The sequence below is a fragment of the Girardinichthys multiradiatus genome, chromosome 6 (genome assembly GCF_021462225.1).
Source record: "Girardinichthys multiradiatus isolate DD_20200921_A chromosome 6, DD_fGirMul_XY1, whole genome shotgun sequence".
Lineage (NCBI taxonomy): Eukaryota > Metazoa > Chordata > Actinopteri > Cyprinodontiformes > Goodeidae > Girardinichthys > Girardinichthys multiradiatus.
This window is the reverse complement of record NC_061799.1, coordinates 22,666,208-22,686,300: the sequence shown is the minus strand read 5'-3', so window position 1 is coordinate 22,686,300 and position 20,093 is coordinate 22,666,208. Positions and strand designations below refer to the sequence as shown.

The 20,093-nt window shown below is 41.4% G+C and overlaps 1 protein-coding gene across 1 annotated transcript in view; it reads left to right on the top strand.

The window, feature by feature from the left end:
* The first annotated feature begins 15,056 nt into the window (after positions 1–15,056).
* The window catches only part of ptch2 (patched 2), a 29,534-nt gene continuing 24,497 nt past the window's right edge, over positions 15,057–20,093 (top strand). Inside the window, exons 1-2 of the mRNA XM_047368800.1 lie at positions 15,057–15,596; positions 16,672–16,864. Coding sequence (XP_047224756.1) covers positions 15,450–15,596; positions 16,672–16,864 — 340 coding nt within the window. The 5' untranslated portion in view covers positions 15,057–15,449. The remainder of the gene's footprint in view (positions 15,597–16,671; positions 16,865–20,093) is intronic.

The window sequence follows — 20,093 nt, the reverse complement described above, 5'->3', positions numbered from 1 at the left end:
CGCACGCTGTGCAGCTGTGAGCAGAAATGGGGAGAGAAGGCAAAGGGAGGGGTGACCACAATGATATGTGTGTGGGGGGGTTAAGTTTATTTGTACACAAAAAATGGTGTATGTGTCGGCCTTGGACCACCCAGCTCGACCGTGTATCAGTTAACACCGACACCCCACCCTGACACACACACTAGCCCAGCACACGAGGAAACTGACTCATGACTGATGCTTTTCTTTCTCCTTCCTTTTGTCATCTTTCACATTCTCAATTCCTCTTGCTGTCGTAAGATTTGTTGCATTTCATTGGTGGAGTTTTTCCTTAATTACAGATTAGAAGTTTCTTAGTCATGTAGGAAAGAGATGAGAACGAGATTTCACCATGTCTAATTTACGGCCCCTATTTCCTATTGTGTCTATGGCCTTGCTTGTTTCAGTCAGTTTAACGCCTGAGAATATGATGCATGAGAGATATATGTCATCTTATAACATGCATTATATTTTATTGATTCATAATGGTAAGAAATATACTTTAAAATGCTGGATAATGCAATATTTACACTGCTCATATCAACAAAATGCAAAATAAATAACTCAAATATTACACTACTTATTGTTTTGAGATGATGAAACTGAAATGCCACGCTAAGGAAAATGTAAGGAAATGAAAACGTTTAGGGAATTTCCTTAATGAACAACTGAATTGCCAGAAGTGTCGTTATATTTTAGTGGCAAAAAAATTTATGTAGTTAATTGTATGCTAGTTTAAAAAAAGAGGAACTATTCAATTCTATTTGGCAGGAAGAGTAAGTTAAAGCATAATTTTTATACATTTATTTAAAATGAAATGGTTTAAAGCTACAGGGTGCAACACAAATTAAGAGAGCAGTCTCTATTTGAATGCTGAAACTGCATGTGTTGCCCTCTGCAAATTTAAACTTCGACAGCTGTGGGTCAGTTTGCCTATTTGCAGTTCATACTGCCGATTTGTTTCAACTTACATAGATTTGGGACCCATAAGTAAACTAAACTTTGCATGAAAAAACACAGAAATTTGTGTTAAGTTGAGTGTGGGGCAGCATCTCCCTCACTAGAAAAACAAGGCTTGTAATCAGTGGAGGTGATCTAAGGTCAGAGAGATACTAGGATAAGATTCTGCTGTCAGGTGCTAACCCCTTACTCCCCACTTAACGTTCAAACTCTATCCTCCAAGAGGTCAATGCAATGTGGGGTTTATCAGAGACTACCTTCTGAATTATCAGAGACTACCTTCTGAATTAAGGAGTGGATTGGATGGAATGAAATGCTTGCAGTCCTGACCTCAACACCATACTTGTGGAATCAGCTTGGATGTGGTGTTTGATTTAGAGTGACCAGCACCACCACATTGTCCTGCAACAAAGGTTGATTGAGGATTGGGGTGATATCCCACAGTCGTGCATGATCAAGCTGGAGATCTGCATGAGGTGGAGGTACCAGACTCACTATGGAGGCCCCTGTTTAACTAAAAAAACTTTAAAATTGCTCAAATCTCAAATTGAATTTGATTATATATAGATATATATATAGATATATATACAGTGCGTTGCAAAAGTACTCTGCCCCCTTGAACTTTTCAACCTCTTGCCACATTTCAGGCTTCAAACATAAAGATATAAAATTCAAATTTTTTGTGAAGAATCAACAATTGGGACACAATCATGAAGTGGAATGAAATTTTTTGGATGTGTCAAACTTTTTTAACAAATAAAAAACTGAAAAGTGGGGCGTGCAATATTATTCGGCCCCTTTACTTTCAGTGCAGCAAACTCACTCCAGACGTTCAGTGAGGATCTCTGAATGATCCAATGTTGTCCCAAATGACTGATGATGATAGATAGAATCCACCTGTGTGTAATCAAGTCTCCGTATAAATGCACCTGCTCTGTGATAGTCTCAGGGTTCTGTTCAAAGCGCAGAGAGCATCATGAAGACCAAGGAACACACCAGGCAGGTCTGAGATACTGTTGTGGAGAAGTTTAAAGCCGGATTTGGATACAAAAAGATTTCCCAAGCTTTAAACATCCCAAGGCGCACTGTGCAAGCAATCATGTTGAAATGGAAGGAGGATCAGACCACTGCAAATCTACCAAGACCCGGCCGTCCCTCTAAACTTTCATCTCAAACAAGGAGAAGACTGATCAGAGATGCAGCCAAGAGGCCCATGATCACTCTAGATGAACTGCAGAGATCTACAGCTGAGGTGGGAGAGTCTGTCCACAGGACAACAATCAGTCATACACTGCACAAATTTGGCCTTTATGGAAGAGTGGCAAGAAGAAAGCCATTTCTCAAAGATACCCATAAAATGTCTTGTTTAAAGTTTGCCACAAGCCACCTGGGAGACACACCAAACATGTGGAAGAAGGTGCTCTGGTCAGATGAAACCAAAATCTAACTGTTTGGCCACAATGCAAAACAATATGTTTGGCGTAAAAGCAACACAGCTCATCAACCTGAACACACCATCCCCACTGTCAAACATGGTGGTGGCAGCATCTTGGTTTGGGCCTGCTTTTGTCAGCAGGGACAGGGAAGATGGTCAAAATTGATGGGAAGATGGATGGGGCCAAATAGAGGACCATTCTGGAAGAAAACCTGTTGGAGTCTCCAAGAGACCTGAGACTGGGACGGAGATTTATCTTCCAACAAGACAATGATCCAAAACATAAAGCCAAATCTACAATGAAATGGTTCACAGATAAACGTATCCAGGTGTTGGAATGGCCAAGTCAAAGTCCAGACCTGAATCCAATCGAGAATCTGTGGAAAGAGCTGAAGACTGCTGTTCATGAACGCTCTCCATCCAACCTCACTGAGCTCCAGCTGTTTTGCAAGGAAGAATGGGCAAGAATTTCAGTCTCTCAATGTGCAAAACTGATAGAGACAAACCCCAAGAGACTTGCAGCTGTAATTGCAGGAAAGGGTGGCGCTACAAAGTATTAATGCAAGGGGGCCGAATAATATTGCACGCCCCACTTTTCAGTTTTTTATTTGTTAAAAAAGTTTGACACATCCAATAAATTTCATTCCACTTCATGATTGTGTCCCACTTGTTGATTTTTCACAAAAAATTAGAATTTTATATCTTTATGTTTGAAACCTCAAATGTGGCAAGAGGTTGAAAAGTTCAAGGGAACCAAATACTTTCGCAAGGCACTGTATATACATTGCTCAAAAAAATAATGGGAACACTTAAACAACACAATATAACTCCAAGTGAATCAAACTTCTGTGAATTCAAACTGTCCACTTAGGAAGCAACACTGATTGACAATCAATTTCACTGCTTTTGTGCAAATGGAATAGACAACAGGGGGAAATCTTTGGCGATTAGCAAGAAACACTCAATAAAGGAGTGGTTCTGCAGGTGGGGACCACAGACCACTTCTCAGTACCGATGCTTTCTGGCTGATGTTTTGGTCACTTTTGAATGTTGGTGGTGCTTTCACACTCGTGGTAGCATGAGACGGACTCTACAACCCACACAAGTGGCTCAGGTAGTGCAGCTCATCCAGGATGGCACATCAATGCGAGCTGTGGCAAGAAGGTTTGCTGTGTCTGTCAGCGTAGTGTCCAGAACCTGGAGGCGCTACCAGGAGACAGGCCAGTAAACCAGGAGACGTGGAGGAGGCCGTAGGAGGGCAACAACCCAGCAGCAGGACCGCTACCTCCGCCTTTGTGCAAGGAGGAGCAGGAGGAGCACTGCCAGAGCCCTGCAAAATGACATCCAGCAGACCACAAATGTGCATGTGTCTGCACAAACAGTTAGAAACCGACTCCATGAGGATAGTATGACGGCCCGACGTCCACAAACAGGGGTTGTGCTCACAGCCCAACACCGTGCAGGACGCTTGGTATTTGCCAGAGAACACCAGGATTGGCAAATTCGCCACTGGTGCCCTGTGCTCTTCACAGATGAAAGCAGGTTCACACTGAGCACATGTGACAGACGTGACAGAGTCTGGAGACACCGTAGAGAGCGATCTGCTGCCTGCAACATCCTTCAGCATGACCGGTTTGGCAGTGGGTCAGTAATGGTTTGGGGTGGCATTTCTTTGGAGGGTCGCAGGCCCTCCATGTGCTCGCCAGAGGTAGCCTGACTGCCATTAGGTACCGAGATGAGATCCTCAGACCCCTTGTGAGACCATATGCTGGTGCGGTTGGCCCTGGGTTCCTCTTAATGCAAGACAATGCTAGACCTCATGTGGCTGGAGTGTGTCAGCAGTTCCTGCAAGATGAAGACATTGAAGCTATGGACTGGCCCGCCTGTTCCCCAGACCTGAATCCGATTGAGCACATCTGGGACATCATGTCTCGGTTCATCCACCAACGTCACGTTGCACCACAGACTGTCCAGGAGTTGGCGGATGCTTTAGTCCAGGTCTGGGAGGAGATCCCTCAGGAGACCATCCTTCGTCTCATCAGGAGCATGTCCAGGTGTTGTAGGGAGGTCATACAGGAACGTGGAGGCCACACACAATACTGAGCCTATACAAACAGAATATTTCATTCATTCAGATGTAAGATGTATTATTTGAGCGTTCCCTTTATTTTTTTGAGCTGTGTGTATGTATGTATGTGTGTGTGTGCGTGTGTATATATATATATACACACATGGCCACTTTTATACAAAAAACTGCAGAAGTACAAAAAGGTGAAAGAACAAAACGACCAGTGCCAAATTATGACAAAAAAACCAAGCTCAATGTGGTCTTTAGGTCTCACCACAGAATTATGTCTGTCTAAAAGTGGCTTAAATCCCACAAATAAAACACTTCAGTGTTCAGTTCTTTTGGAAGACTGCATTTTCATGTCAGATTTTATGCATTCTCAATGTTCAAGAATTTCTGTTTGTTGTCTTTTTTTGTTTTTGTTTAAGGAAACCTTTTTTAATGGCTTGACTTTATGCTTTGCCATCAAGCTATAAATTCACAAAAGCAACAGTTAGGATTCACTTTATCTCTTTCATTCCAAAGTTTTGACTTTTTCTTTTTAAGCAAGGCACCTCTCTGACCCCTTTGACCGCATGATGGGATCTACCCAGCTGGTTATGTTTGGGTAGAAGTTTGTGTATTTGTACAAAGACCACAGAGTCCCTTCTCTACACCTAGGGCTGAACCCCTCAAGTGCAAGAATGTGTGGAGGCCTACCTCTTAAGTCACTGTTGGACAAACACCTGTAAGACAATGACACCATGCCATTGCAAAGATACATGTACAAATCTCCATGTTTAAATAGGTTCAGTTACAGACCCGATTTCCTGCTAATCTATGGTGATCAGATATTATTTTGCTTGGTTTAAATTGGACATTTTTAATATACTTCCTTAAAAAATTACACAAACCCTTTATAATCAAAGTCTGATATCAATTAAGTTGAATGTCTGGAATATTGATCTCATCAGTTAAGTAGTATAGGGAGTTGTTAATCAGTATCAGCTGTTTTGGTGGTAATTAAATCAACAACAGGTGCACTAAAAGGGCAAGAAATAGAAGACTTCAAAAACAGGAATGGTTTTGCAGGATGCCATGGATTTTTCCCTTTTCAGTAGTAGCATTTGAACAGGGACAGTGTCATTACTGGTAGCATGAGGCAATACCTGGACCCTACAGATGTTGCACAGGCAGTCCAACTCCACCAGGATGGCACATCAATGATTTGAATTGTTCCTAGGTTTGCTGTGTCTCCCAGCACAGTCTCAAGAGCATGGAAGAGATTCCAGGAGACAGGCAGTTGATCTAGGAGGGCTGGACAGAGGTTCATAATGCATTGGAAGAATATATATATGCTACTTTGTGCAAGGAGGAACAGAGTCAGTACTCCCAGAACCCTACAAGGTGACCCCTACGGGAACAGTGGTGGGAATTTCTCTGACCAAATCATCAGAAACAGACTACATGAGGGTGGCCTGAGGCCCTGACATCCTCCTAGGCCCTGTGCCTGCTGCCCAGCATGGTGGTGGTAGGTTGATGGTCTGGGGCTGCAAACAACCCAGATATTATAGGAATATCTTTGCAGGAATATGTCCTTAAGTCTGTGATTATCGATGTGGACAGAATTTAGCTGAACTGCAATCCAGTTACTTCAAGAAATTCATATCACTACATATGATTACCCATCAAAGCAAATCCTTCTTCTATCTTGCTCAAAGTTGCTCTCAGAAATCAGTCATACGGGAAAACCACTGGAAAAAAGGTAGATAAAAAGATCCAGTTGGTTGGTTTGTAGCTTAAACAAGCAGTTCATTTCAGGCAGTAAAAATGCAGCACATTTTGTAACAGGAAACTTTAAAGATTTTGTTTCAAGGAGAACCTGCTGCTCTGGTTACTGGCTGAATGCAACACATGTCAACAAAAAACTGTTTCTGGTGCATGGATCTGCAAAACCGACATTCAATTATCCAACTGTGTTATGTGTTATGTACTAAAACAGTTTAAATACAAAAATGCCCAAAAAAAGTCTGCTAATCAGGGTACGTTTAGTAAAGCCTTGAGGAGAACAGAGTTGTTTGTTTTCTTTTTTGTTCTGGTTCATAAACGCTAAGAAAAAAGAACAAGTTGGATGCCGAAAATTACCAAATATTCTATTTTGCTCCTCTACACAGAGTCTCATATTAAACTTAAATCTAGATATTTCAATTGCAAAATATTGTGAACAAGCTTTCCTTCGCTGATGAGATGTTGCAAATGACCTCAACCTTATTGCTTCAAGGAAGAACTGAACTAGACATATTTGTGAGATCATCAGTCTGTGTGAAATTAATTGCCTGTAACGAGACAAATTAGGGAAACTGTTAAAGCAACTCTTCATGTCTTGGTTTCTGACACGTCTTATGCCAATGCATGAAATCCAGCGTGTGGAAATATAGAATAAAGAAGCTCAGTGCAAGACGGACATGGCGGACGGATGAAAGGAGACAAATGTGTGACACACAGACATCCACAGATGCACAGAGTTGTGTGGGGTTGGAGTTCTGGCCTGGGGGGTGAGGGTGGGGGTTGTTGCCTGAGTAGATGGGTGGCTTCATTGCTTGAGGGCTGATTGTGGGTGAGCAAGAGACACGCTCACACAGAGCGAGTGAGCAGGCCACCCAAGTGGTAGTCAGTCAGAAACCTGCGTGTGTTTGCTGCTGACCCCTACACATTAGCACAACACTTCCTCAATTTGTCTTCTGTGTTCTTGGACCACAAATGAATTTCCTCCCTCCCTCTTTTTTTCACACACTACCTTTCAAGATGCTAACATCCTCCTCCTTCACTGGTATCGCCAGACCCACCCCATCTCTAACCTAAACTTCTGAATACATACGCACACAGACGCTCTTTTCACAAACTCCCCTTGTTTATGTTACTTGGCCAACAAAGAGAATGTGTGAAGATAACAAGCTAAATGAAATGCCTCAAAAACCCTCACAAACTCTCACTAAGCCAGATATATTCCTGTCGCTGCAGAGCCCCCCTTTGCTAATTAAGCCTGCATTGGGCCACTGATTGATTGGAATCGAGCCTTTTGAAGTAAAATTGCAGTAAAAGATTGACCTGCTTGACACCCACAAGGTTCTTATTCCTTTCTAATCTGATTAGCACAAGTGTTGAGGTGGGACTCTGAACGCACAGGTTGTGTTAAATCATTTGAAATGTACCCATTTTTGTCTCCATAAACATTCTTTTTCTTTTTGTCTATAAGTTCATATCAGTTTCTGTTCTTTAAGATGTTTTTTTTTTAAAACATCCTGGTCTAAAATGTTCTGACTTCTTTTCCAGCAAAATGAAAAGAAAATCTAAATGATCAAAGATTTGTTCTCTCAAACTGATCAAATCTGATTTTCATAGAAATATGGATAGGCAGATAGATGGATACGCATGGCCTGTGAAGCTCTGTGCTTCCTCTTAAGTCCACAGGTCCAAAGTTTGCATTACCACCTGCCAGCTGCATCTGACAATACTTCTGATACAACCATCTCAAACAAAGACTTAAAGAAAGTGTGTTTCTCCGTCTCTTTCTGTGTTCTATGTGTTTTGCCACGGAAAGGCAACCATTCATTACGATGACAAAGGAGCAAAGAAATGCATTATCATAATTAATCTTGTGCAAGACTGTGGGTGGCAGCTTTCGACTCTGCTTCTGATTCTGAAGGAGGATCTCAGTGCTGAATGCCTCCCTCTGCCGCTGAGCAGCTTTTCGTTTGACCAAAGAATTCACTTGACACTTGCCTGTCTCACAGGTAAATATTTTAATCTAATTATATAAAATCTTATAAAATAATTTTACTGTCAAAATCAGATTTGACTTAAAAAGTCTAAATCAAACTCATCAAAGTTAGCTTCCTGACTGTTTTTTTATATAATTAATGTGATCTGTTGCTTTATCATTTTTGCTGAAAAATAGAATTGATAGAGATCATGTGTTGACCTTAGGGACATTATCAGTCTTTTCCAAGAACACAGACATGTAGTTTTCCAGCTTTTGTTATTTCATAAATGATTAGTTGAGACTTAAAAGTGGACATTTTTAGGTCTATAAATAAAGTCCCTAGAAATATGCATTGTGAGTGGGAATGTTAAAGGTTTCTCACCACCTCGGACTGCAGGATCCAGACGGGTTGTCTTTTATTAAAAACCTTTTGCTAAAGCCAAAGTAAAAAAAAAAAAGAATATTGTTGCAGGAGGGTGAACATTATGTGGAAATGTCAACGTATTCAACTATGAATTTAAAGACGCAATTGGGTCTTCAAATGGATAGTGACCCTAATTAAAAGGCCCAATTAGTTAGTCAGTGTTTTGAAATGACCATCATGAAGCCTCGAAAGATCCCATAGAAGTTTGCAGGCAGAGCTGAAAAGGTGTGTGTGAGCAAGGTGGCCTTTTAACCTGACCCAGTTACATCAGTTCTGGTTGGTTGGAATGAGACCAGATTTCTACAAATGAGAAGTTTGTAGATGTATACCCAAAACGTTTGATCCACGTTGTGCAGTTTAATGGCAACACAGTCAAATACTAAGGAAACATAAACTTCTCACTTTAAAAAAGGTAATAAAAATTTGATAAAAATATGTCTCCTTTCTGACCTTTAGCAAATATAAATCATTTTTGTACCCCAACTGGCCTAAAACAGTTAAAGTTTAGTCTGATTTAAAATGTTATGTCTCTTTCATACAGTGTATATTTTCTTATGATTTCAACTGTATGTACATTTGATTTACTTTCAGCAGTCCAGTTAAATCAATTTGTTGTACATTGTACATATGCAGAAGTTGCACTAAATGGGACGTGCATGTTGGTTCATTGTCCATGAGTTAGTCCTATTGTGGATAAAACTAAAACTTTTTGTAAAAGTTTTTTTTATTTTTCTGCACATGTCAGGTTTTCAGTTTGTTGAATATTTTTCCAAATAATGTTACGGACTTTATGTTTTCTGTTTTCATGTTTTTTTTTCTGTCTCTGTTTCGTTCCTAAGCTTTTAATAGTTCAAGTCTTAGTTTAGAGTAATAATCGGGCATAAGCTGTAAACAACTTTCTAAGTTTATTATGGGTGAGATCAGTTGTTCCCGAAAATAAGTTAACATAACATATTTTAAACTACTGGCCAGATAAATAGCTCTCATATCAAAGAATTTTGTTTCTAACTTTTCAAATCACCTTTTAAAAATATCATCACCTCTTCTTCATAGTGGATTTGATGATGTTTCTTGGATATTTTAAGATATATATTTTTTTCTTCCAGGAGGCATATCTGATGACCTCTTTTTCTACAATATTTTCAGTAGCCTATGAAATGATTACTTTAACATAATTTTCTTGGAAGATCAAACACACAACGTCCCCCAGCTTTGCTAGGTTATGAGTTATTTTTATGTAAAATCTTTTTTTTACCGTCATATAGTCCTTCTAAAAGCAAAAGAAGAATTGCAGTTGTGACCAATCTAACTGCCTCTGTGTTAAAAAATAAACACTTTCTGGGCCTGAACAATCAGCGACTCGGCTGCTGGAAGACGGCTGACTGCCAAAGCGGTTCCATAACTCTGCCTATAGCGAATACAGAACCCGCCACAGACAGCAATTCAAGCATGGATGAACGACTGGACGGGTGAGGTCACTAGGGAAAGATAAAATGAAGGAATAGAGATCATGTGAAGGGAGAGGGACACGATGGCAGAACAAAAATATAAGAAAAAAAAACAAAGGGAGATTAGCATAGTCTGAAAAGTTCAAATGCAAACAAAAGAGAAAACTAGGATGGAAGTATAAGAGGATGAAGCAGAGGAGAGGATAAACAGGAAGTTGGGAGAGAGAGAACATATGGGACAAAGGATGTGGAGAGGTGAAGGAGGGATCAAGGGGTTTGTGTTTGGAGGCTAGGGAGGTGTGATGGCAGATATCTATGCAGCGCATGGTCATCTACCATGGTTTATTTATCCAAGGCCTCTAGACCAGGCCTCGGACCTCCCTGAGTTTGTTAGGCTTGAAGGGGCCCCTTACCACACAGCCCAATTCCTCACATTCCACATTAGCTCGCATTTCTAGCTGCCTGTTTGCCTCTACCATTCAACCTGACCCAACCCAGTCCAAAAGAACCCGCTCCAGCACAGCAAAGAAACAGGCTGGTCAGCGCCACCTTTAAAAATCCAGTGGCTCTAGAGATGGTGTATTTGTAGACGTTTATCAGTGGACGACTGCAGAGAGTTGTCATGCAGCAACAATATCTTACATTAGATTCAGATTTATTGCATCAGTTTAATTAAGAAATTTCAATAATCGTAAATAAAACTTCCTGACTTGCTTTTTTCTTATTGAAAGCAAAGTAAGAATTCTGTCATAAAAATATAATTTACCTTGTCCACTTCTAAATTGCCTTTTACTGTTTTATCAAGTGAAGCACTTTGACAGTGGTGGTTTTAAATATGGGCAACACGACTTTCTGCCGAGGGCACCACAGCACAGGGGGCACCACGAGACAAAAAGGCCCCTGCCCCCGGAACTTTTATACATAAGAAAAAACATATATAAAAGCATTTACATGACTTTCTTTGTACTGAAACTGGTTTACAAATGCACCAGTTGGAAACACACAAAGGAAAACCTTCAATATTTTAATGATATATTTCAAAGATCTTATTTATTACTGTCTGTGGCTTGTGTCTGAGCTGGGATCATATTTTATGTAAATTGATTACATTTACATAGAACTTTTCTAGGCCTACAGACCGCTCAAAGCACTTTACACTAGAGCCACATTCACCCAATCGCATTCACAAATGTTCACACATTCATACACGACTCAGATCGATAGGCATGTGCCCCCATGCCTTGCCCAGGGGCACGTGTGTCAGTAGAAATCTGGAATTAATCCAACATCTTTCAGATTCCAAGACGACCACTCTTCCCACTGAGCCACAGTCGCCTAATGTAACAACTTTTTTAAGTAGATCACTGAGAACTAATTCCCTGTGGTTGCTCTGCCAAGCGTGTAATAACTGCAGTGAGCTTAGCTGGAAGTGGCCCCCCAAATAAAATTGTACCCAGGGCCGCATTCAACCTTGCTCTGGCCCTGAGTGTGATTGTTGTGAATAACAGCAACTGAAGCATTTATGTTCAAATCTGTCTCCATCTTTTCAATGATTATTGACACAGGTTTTTATGCCAGGATTTTAAAGTAGGATTGACTAAATGCAGATCTGGCAAATCTTTATTAAATGTTGCTGATGAGGAACACTGCAACTATTACTCATTTAATGGGGTTAAATTATTTGAACTACAATGTATTGTATTTTTAATTCAACCTGTTTTAAAAAGACATTACATTAATTTTGTTGGGATTTTCCACAAAACATATGATTCGTGAGAAAATATATGTCAAAAGCATTGTTTTTCAGTGCCTCTAGGGGACACTGTATTAGGTTGTGGAAGAGGAAAAATGTAAAAACTGGTAATATTATCTTCTCAGGATGTTCTTTCTGTTTCCACATGTCTTACCACACTAAACCCTTGTTATTTTGACATGCAAGTTTTCCATCCAGAGGCCATGTAAACAGTGATGATGGAACTAGCTGCTCAACATCAAACTGTGACATCAAACTCACAAGCACTTCCATTACTTTTGTATAAAAGCCCAGTGAGCTTTTCACACCCTCACCTATGTATGCAACAAACTGCTCCATTTCAGCTTTAGATTGGTTTACTGGCACCTAAAAGACATCAAATTAGCACCAGCCGCCTGACAAATGTTCCACACACCAGCTTGGAATAGTGTTTAGGTAGGGAATGACCGTAATCAGGAAAAATGTTTGTTCTTCACCCTCCATCCAGTCATGAATCGGGCCAGCAGGGGCTAATATCAGCAGAGCACTAAATATTAAGTCTTTCTTTCTTTCTTTCTTTCTATCTTTCTTTCTTTTTGTATCACCTTGAGGTGAACTGCTTTCTGAACATATGAAATCATGCAAGGTGAGACATGGAAGCCATCCAAAAATCTGCACAGAGATAAGGCTGTCACAGTGAACCAGGCAGCACCAAGGTGTTGACAAAAAGGAAACAATCATCCAGTATACACCCCCTCTCCCCCATGTCTCCCCTTTTCTTTTTTGTGTTGTTACTGGACTGAAGGGTAATATTTTGGTTAGATTTTGGCCACAAGAGATGAAGTTACAGCTCTGCAAATTCCCTTGTGAAAATATTAATATCTCCTGAACTTTCTTTTCACTTTTTGTCAAGTTAAGACCACAAATTTCAGTCTGTATCAATGGGATTTTGTGTGATAAAAAAAACACAAAGTAGCGCATCACTGTGATGAGGAATGAAAATGACACATGGAGTTCAAAACCTTTTACTAATAAAAGTTTAAAAAGTGTGAATCCATATTCACCAACATTTAATGTGGTTATCCTAAGTAAAATCTTGTGCAATCAGTTACCTTCAGGGGTCACCTGTTATGGATGTATGATTCTGTGGCCTTTTCTAATCATCTCTTTGCTGCCCTAATTAAATATATTTGCCCTTGTTGCTTATCTGCCGCACCGCTCACTGCTACAGCTTACACAACATAACTGTTGATATCACATAAGATGCAACACATAGTCAAGGATAAACTGATACAAGAGGATGAGACCCTTTAGGAGGGTTAAGAACAGGCATAGATAAAAGCAGGACTGACGCTCCATTCTTTGCTCCTCTCGGTTCATCCCTAAGATGGGCTGAGGGGGGCCCGGTACCGAAGGTAAATGTCACTCTGTATCTGCTCAATTGTATACTCTATACACTGATCATTTTGGCATTAAATCTTGATTTTATACTTGACCATTTATCATTATTTCACAAAGTAAATGCTTTGCTGGTTTTACTGGTTGGGTCTCGGAACTGGAGAGAAACCGACCCGGTGGGACAGAGGGAGGAAAGAGAGTAAAAACTTCCATTTTACAACACACCTTATGGGTTAATAGATTCAACCTGTGTGAGTTAATCTTAGTGAAAATAAAGCAGTTCTGTGGAGGCATCAGACTTCAGAAATTTGTTAGAGAACATTAGTGAAAAACCAGTATCATGAAGATCAAGGAACTGAATAGGTCAGGCATAAAGCTGAAGAGAGATTTAAAGCAGGATTAGGTTATACAAAAACAATCCCCCAAGTTTTGCACTGTTCAATTCATCATCTGAAAATGGGACCGGGTACGGCACAACTACAAATATACCAATATATGACATGCAGGTAAGAACTATTATTTGTGCTGTGCTCAAATCTGGCCTCGTGGAAAAATTGCAAGAAAAAAAAAAACATTATTGAAAAGCATGGGAATTCTCATTCTGCAAGACATGTAGGGGAAACTTAGCAGTGGTAAGGTGAAGCCAAAATTACATGTTTGTACAAAAAGCTGTGTGTGGTGGAAAATTTGTGATGTATACCACCCTGAGCTCAACAGTTCCATGATAACACATAGGGATGGCAGCATCATGCTGTTGGGATGCGTATCTTCATCAGAGACAGCAAAACTAGTCAGAGTTGATTGGAAAATGGATAAAGCTAAATGCGAGCAGGAAACCTTTTAGACGCTCCAAAGACTTTAGACTAGAATGGAGGTTTAGCTTTCAGCATGACAGCCACCCGAATAAAAACCAGATCTACAATGGAATAGGTCAGATCAAAGTATTTTCAAGAATTAGAATGGCTCAGTCAAAGTCCAGACCTGAATCCAAGTGAGAAGTGTGAAAGATATGAAAACTGTTGTTCACAGCTCTCCATCCAATCGGGCTGAACTTGAACTGTTTGGTGAAAAGGGATGAACAAAACGTTTAGTATGGAAACAAGTACTCAGATTTCTATTTGGATTACATATCTGTAAACAGTGTATCATTTTCCTTCCAGTTCAATTTAAAACCTGTTTTGCCTTGATCTGTCACATTAAATGCACATAAAATACACTGAAAGTTGTAGTAAAGTAACAAAAGCTCCAGATAGCTTACTTTAGCAAGGCGCTGTGGGAGCACTACAACACCAAAGACCCAAATCTGTCTAAAAACCTCATGCTTTGGGGATTCTATCTCAAATGAGAGGCTCCCGAGCCTTTTCAAACACGAGATGGGCTACAATGATAGGAAGAGTGTTAAAAGATCTGTAATTCCCACACACAAAGCGTTGGGGGAAAAAAAAATCGGAATCACATGTTTACATTCCGGTCTGAAAAGCTGAATTAACTTTTCTTCTCTCGCTGATTGGCCTGCGCTGATGAAACAGCAGAGCTGAGAGCTGTTTGCGTGCATGTCCGGCGTTGTTACATCAATTGACGGCATGTGCAAACTGGAAGGGCACTGGGAAAAGGCTGTGCGCGTGAGCATGGGCGCGTGCATGCAGAGTTTATTGAAAGAGTTCCTCTCTCTCTCCCTCCCTACCTCCCCCCTCCTCCCTCCAGCCCAGGCAGCGGCAGCCTGGGTGGTCCCCCTCTCTCTCCACTTTGGTGAGCTGTTGCTTAGCAGCTAATAATAGGCGCTGTTTGCAAAGTAATTTGCCTCTTCCTTGGCCAATGGGAGCCGGAGCACTTTTCCATCAAACCTCCCTTTTCAGGATTTGCCGAGAGGCGAACGTCTCCAAATGTTACCGCTACGGGATCGGAGTTAGACTTGACGGGCGGACACAGACTGTTAGGCTTTCTACTACTACTACTACCATTACTACTACGGCTCCTCTCTGAGACGCAGTTTCACCAACTCTCGGGACGAATGAAGACTGAAGGATCTATACGGATTTCGGCGCATAATGTCGGGATGGAGTTTCGAGACTCGTTTGGCTCAGTGGAAGAGTAGAAAAGCGAGTTTGTCGCCGGTGGTGCTAGATGCGCTCCACGTCTATGTTGGATTATTGTCTCCTTTTCTGAACTGCGAGCATCGATTCCCCTTCGCACCATTCCGCGTCCCGATCACCCCCTTTGGACTATGGCCTCGGATCGCGGGGTCCCAGGGTCCGGCGTCTTTGGAGATTTACCCCCGAGCTATAAGCGCTCCCAGCCGCCTGCGCACCCAGACCTGCAGCGGAGACCCAGCTACTGCCATGCCGCTTTCGCACTTAAACAGATCTCAAAGGTGATGCATTTTAATCACACTCTAGCTTGGATTTACTTTCATTCAAGCCGGCAAACGTGATCGCAAAGTCTCTTGTTTTCATCTAACCCGATTTGCATGTACCACAATTGGGGTCTTGGGTCCCACCAGAGCTCCCGGTAGAATCAGGATTGGGACAGATAGGATAGAAACAATATGCTTTATTCTTTCACTGAAAAATAGTCAATCTAATACGAGAACAGCTGTAGGTTTGAATGGACATGCGGCGTCTCATTCATGTTTGTTCCTGGGACAAATCAGTGGAGCGGCTTGTTGTGCAGCCGTGCAGTGCGTGCTTTCCCCAGGTCTGTGCGAGCCAGCGGAGAGGAGCGCACTGGCCCCGGGTCTGTTTGGAAATGTGGTGGGTCCTGTAGAGGAATTCACTGATTGAGTTTGATCCGACAAAGCATCTTTGGACCGCCCGGATGCTTGGACGTGTTACAGCACCACTGAGAGAAACCACAACACCAGAGAGCTGTGTCCTCTGCAGCAGCAACAGCAGTGACATTTTTAACGAATGGCTCCCACAATTTAAGTTAAACTGTTGAGGAGAAAGCTTCGAAAGGCATACAACAGAACGGTTTATATAAGCTGGAAGACTATTTGTTAATCGCTGTTCTGTCCGTGTGCAGGGTTTTAGTTTGTACTTTTAGTTTGTGGCTTTTAGAGACTGAAAAAAGGTTTCCTTGGTGCACTGAAATTAAAACACATTTTTTGCAGTAGGCTACTTTTCTTTATTCCCATAACATAACTAACTGTCTTTATAACTTAGAAATTTGTATCTTCCTATATAATTTATAATTTGCTGAAATTATTTCCACAACTGTGCCATTCCCATCAAAAATGTCACTGGGTACCCTGAGCACCAGCCAGTGCTTTGAATTCATCTTTATATAGATTAAAAACTGAATTCTAGTGCAGAAAGATTCTGTAGCCTTTTGCTAAGACTGAAGTATCCATGTTGGATCATGTTTTTAAATGCATTATTTTACCTGAATGTTGTAACTTTGTAATAATGTCCCTTTTTCCAACCCCTCCACTCCTGCCTGACATCCAGGGAAAGGCAGTAGGTCAGAAAGCTCCTCTGTGGATCCGGGCGAGGTTCCAGGCCTTGCTGTTCTCTCTGGGCTGCCACATCCAGAGCCACTGCGGGAAGGTCCTCTTTATTGGACTCTTGGTGTTCGGGGCTTTGTCTGTGGGACTCCGGGTGGCAGCTATCGAAACCAACATTGAGCAGCTGTGGGTGGAAGGTGAGTTTCAAGAGACGCTGGTTTGTGTTTGGATGTGGTTGCATGAAGGAGCAATGAACGTGAAAGTCTTCAATTGTGCTGTTATTTGTTGGGTTCTGGTTCCACAGCTGTTGTGTGGGCTTTAAGGGTTGACAGATCCAGTTATTTTCCATTAACAGGAGTGTGAATGAATATAATGACCAGTGGAAAGATGCAGGGTGGCCATATTAGTGTCACCTTTGTGTCATGGGAGGGAAATCGTTTGGTGACAGAGCATCCAGTTTGTCTGGTTTTCTGACAAGAGTGGAAGCAAGGTTGAGTGTTTGTGATAAATCAGAGCAGATATTTTTCACATTTCCTCTTGTTTACATGGTGAATATGTCTTGTGGATACTTATGGATTCTTGATTGTCATATTCTATAACGCCAGGCTTTTCTTTGGCTATGTGTCGCAATTTGCTAGTACAGCTTTTCCTGCAAACAGAATTCTGACATCTTGACTTTAAAATGCTTTCTACCTCTACCTCATGCAAGAACATACTTTTGCTTATACAATGAAAGCTTCCCTTATAAAACCTCCAATTCTCATCCTTCTCTTACTTCCAAGTTTCATATATGCATTTGCTTCTGAAAACGAACTTATATATATATATATAAGTTTGTTTTCAGAAGCAAAGGCAGCCTCATTTAGTTTTTCACACTGGCCAAATTCCTTTTAAACCCTCAGGCTTTCTGTGCTGTGCCTGATCCCCACAGCAGATGGGACTGTGTGAATGGTTAGCCATCTTTGAGGGCTCTGACCCCTCCCCCCAACCCTCACCCCCCCCTCTTTCAGCTCCCTGTGTGGTCCCTAACTATTCTTGGATTCCATTCAACAAGAGGCAAGCAGGCACCACCTCCCTGAAACCTCCCCTCCTCCCCCTCTTCTCTCCTCCCTCCTCCTCCTTCTCTCCTCCTAGCAAGAAGAAAAAAAAAATATAAGTGAATGCAGCTGAAGTTTACCCACCTGTTTTGCACGCTCTAAAAGCGCCACAGCAGTTGGTGAATATAAACACACTCTATAGGGTTTTTTAAGCCCACCATGTCACTGGAGGACAGGAACAGGCGGCTCCCACAGGGCCCGGCTCGGAGGTGTCAGTCTTGTCGCCCTCTGAACGCTGCTGGGTGTCGGCAGAAGAGTGTTGGGAGGCCCGTACGCTTGACTTGCACAGGAATTTGAATAAGCTCCTCTGGAGCACGCTTTTAAAAAACAATCTGTGTTAATATTAGGTAAAATTAGTTTGAGTCTAAAGGAAAGAATGTGTACATTTTGTACATACAAGAGAAACAGCAACAATAGAAAGATTTGCCACTGTTTCGGTTTCCTTTGGTTAGTGTAAATCTTTCGGATTACCTCTTGAGCTAATTGGCCAAGCTACCCCCTTAAAGGAGATGTTTGGATGTTTGTGTGCCAGTTGTTTTGCTGTAGGATTCAGAGAGCTGAACCAGGAGGGGAGTAAGGGGGCTGCTGCTGCTGAAAGGGAGCGCTGTGCCTTTAAGAGGCTGTGGCCATGTTTCTAAAGTTTCTGCCTGCCTTGTTTCCACCAATAGCCCATTGACAAAGCTGCTAGGGCCTCAATGGAGAGTAAAGTGGTTCGGTAACAAGGAGAGGTTAGTTCTCTCTGTTTCTCTTTCACACACTCATGCGCTATTGTATGTGAGCCAGAAAACATGAAGGGGTTTGGAGGGGGGTGACATGCTCACAAATAAAACAGGAGATTTTAAATGAAGAGACTCAAAATATTGTTCTGTCCCTCTGAGTGGATTTCAATGATGCTTGCTGTGTTGCAGCTAAAAGCATGTTTTCTTACATTTGTCCTGATTTGTTCGTATTACACTTGTTGGGAATTAACAATGTAAATATTTACACTCTGGATGTGTTGAATGCATTGGCTTCCGATTATATGTTAACATTTTTATAAACATACAAAGTTCCCATCTTTCTCACCTAGACGTGTTCGGCTCCTGGCTCTGTTCCTGTCTTTCTGTCTGTCTGTCTGCCTGCTTGTCTTTGTTTTGTGTGTGTGTGTGTTCTTGTACTTGCTGAGTGAGAACCATTTTTCGTATTTTTATCGCAAAGTGAGGACATTTTGACAAAGTGAGGACATTTTCCTGGTCCTCACTTTTTCAAATTCTGTTCTTGGGACAGGGGTTAGGTTTAGGACTAGAGTATGAATTGAGTTATTGTTAGGGTTAGATATTAACTGGTTAGGGTTAGGGTTAGTGTTAGGGTCAGGGTTAGGCACTAAAAATCAAGGAAAATGAATGGAAGTCAATGGGAGTAACCGAAAAGTCCTCATAAAGATAGTAAAACACGGATGTGTGTGTGTGGGTGGGTCTGTTTATATTTCTACCTGCTCTGTGAAGTCAGGCCACCAGGGCTTTTTTAATTGCTTCCTCCCTTCCACAGCAGCATGAGTCTAAGGAGGACTAGACATAGAAAGATGTGACAAAAACCTTGAAAGGTTTTAATTTTCTTACATTTAGTCACTTCAGTTTTTGTGGTTTGACTCAAGTCTTCTCATGCATCTGCAACGTGGAAATGCGGTTCCTAAATTGAAGGATCAGTTTTCAGCCTCACACCTGGATAGGTGAGACGTAAAAGCCGCAGCATCAGGGTGTTTAGTCTGAAAGAGGGATTATGACCTGTTTCTTGCAAGGTCTCTTAGAAAGTCACAGTTTGCTTTTAAATGTCCCATTACGAAGAAAGTCCTTCAACCTCGTTTAACATTTTAAAACAGAAATGCACCAGTCAAGCTTTTCCGATATTTTTTTCTAAATAATACGAAACACAAGATAATTGTGTTGTATGTTCTTTAATGGATGTTGTAGTTTTATATTCAACAGAAACATTAAGGATTTATGCATCAAAGCAGACATCCCCCTAAATCTTATTTAGGTAGATTATTTTTTTGGTCTATTGAAAACATTTTGAATAAAATCACAGCTGTCAGTATTTGAACACCGTTTAAGAGACAACGGGCCGATTTCGAGCACTTGGCCCTAAGATCGCTGCATCTCCATAGTTTAAACTTTGAACTCCGCTACCACTTTTATACTATTTTCTCTGAGCTGATGCTGTGACCTGGTCAGCAGTCTTTATTGTTCACAAGCAGAAAGGAAAGATCATAAAAAGAGGTGCAGGAAGAAGACATGGATGAGTTGAGACAATAGGGGGATTGGGGCAGGAACAGGGTGGAAAGTTTATGGCC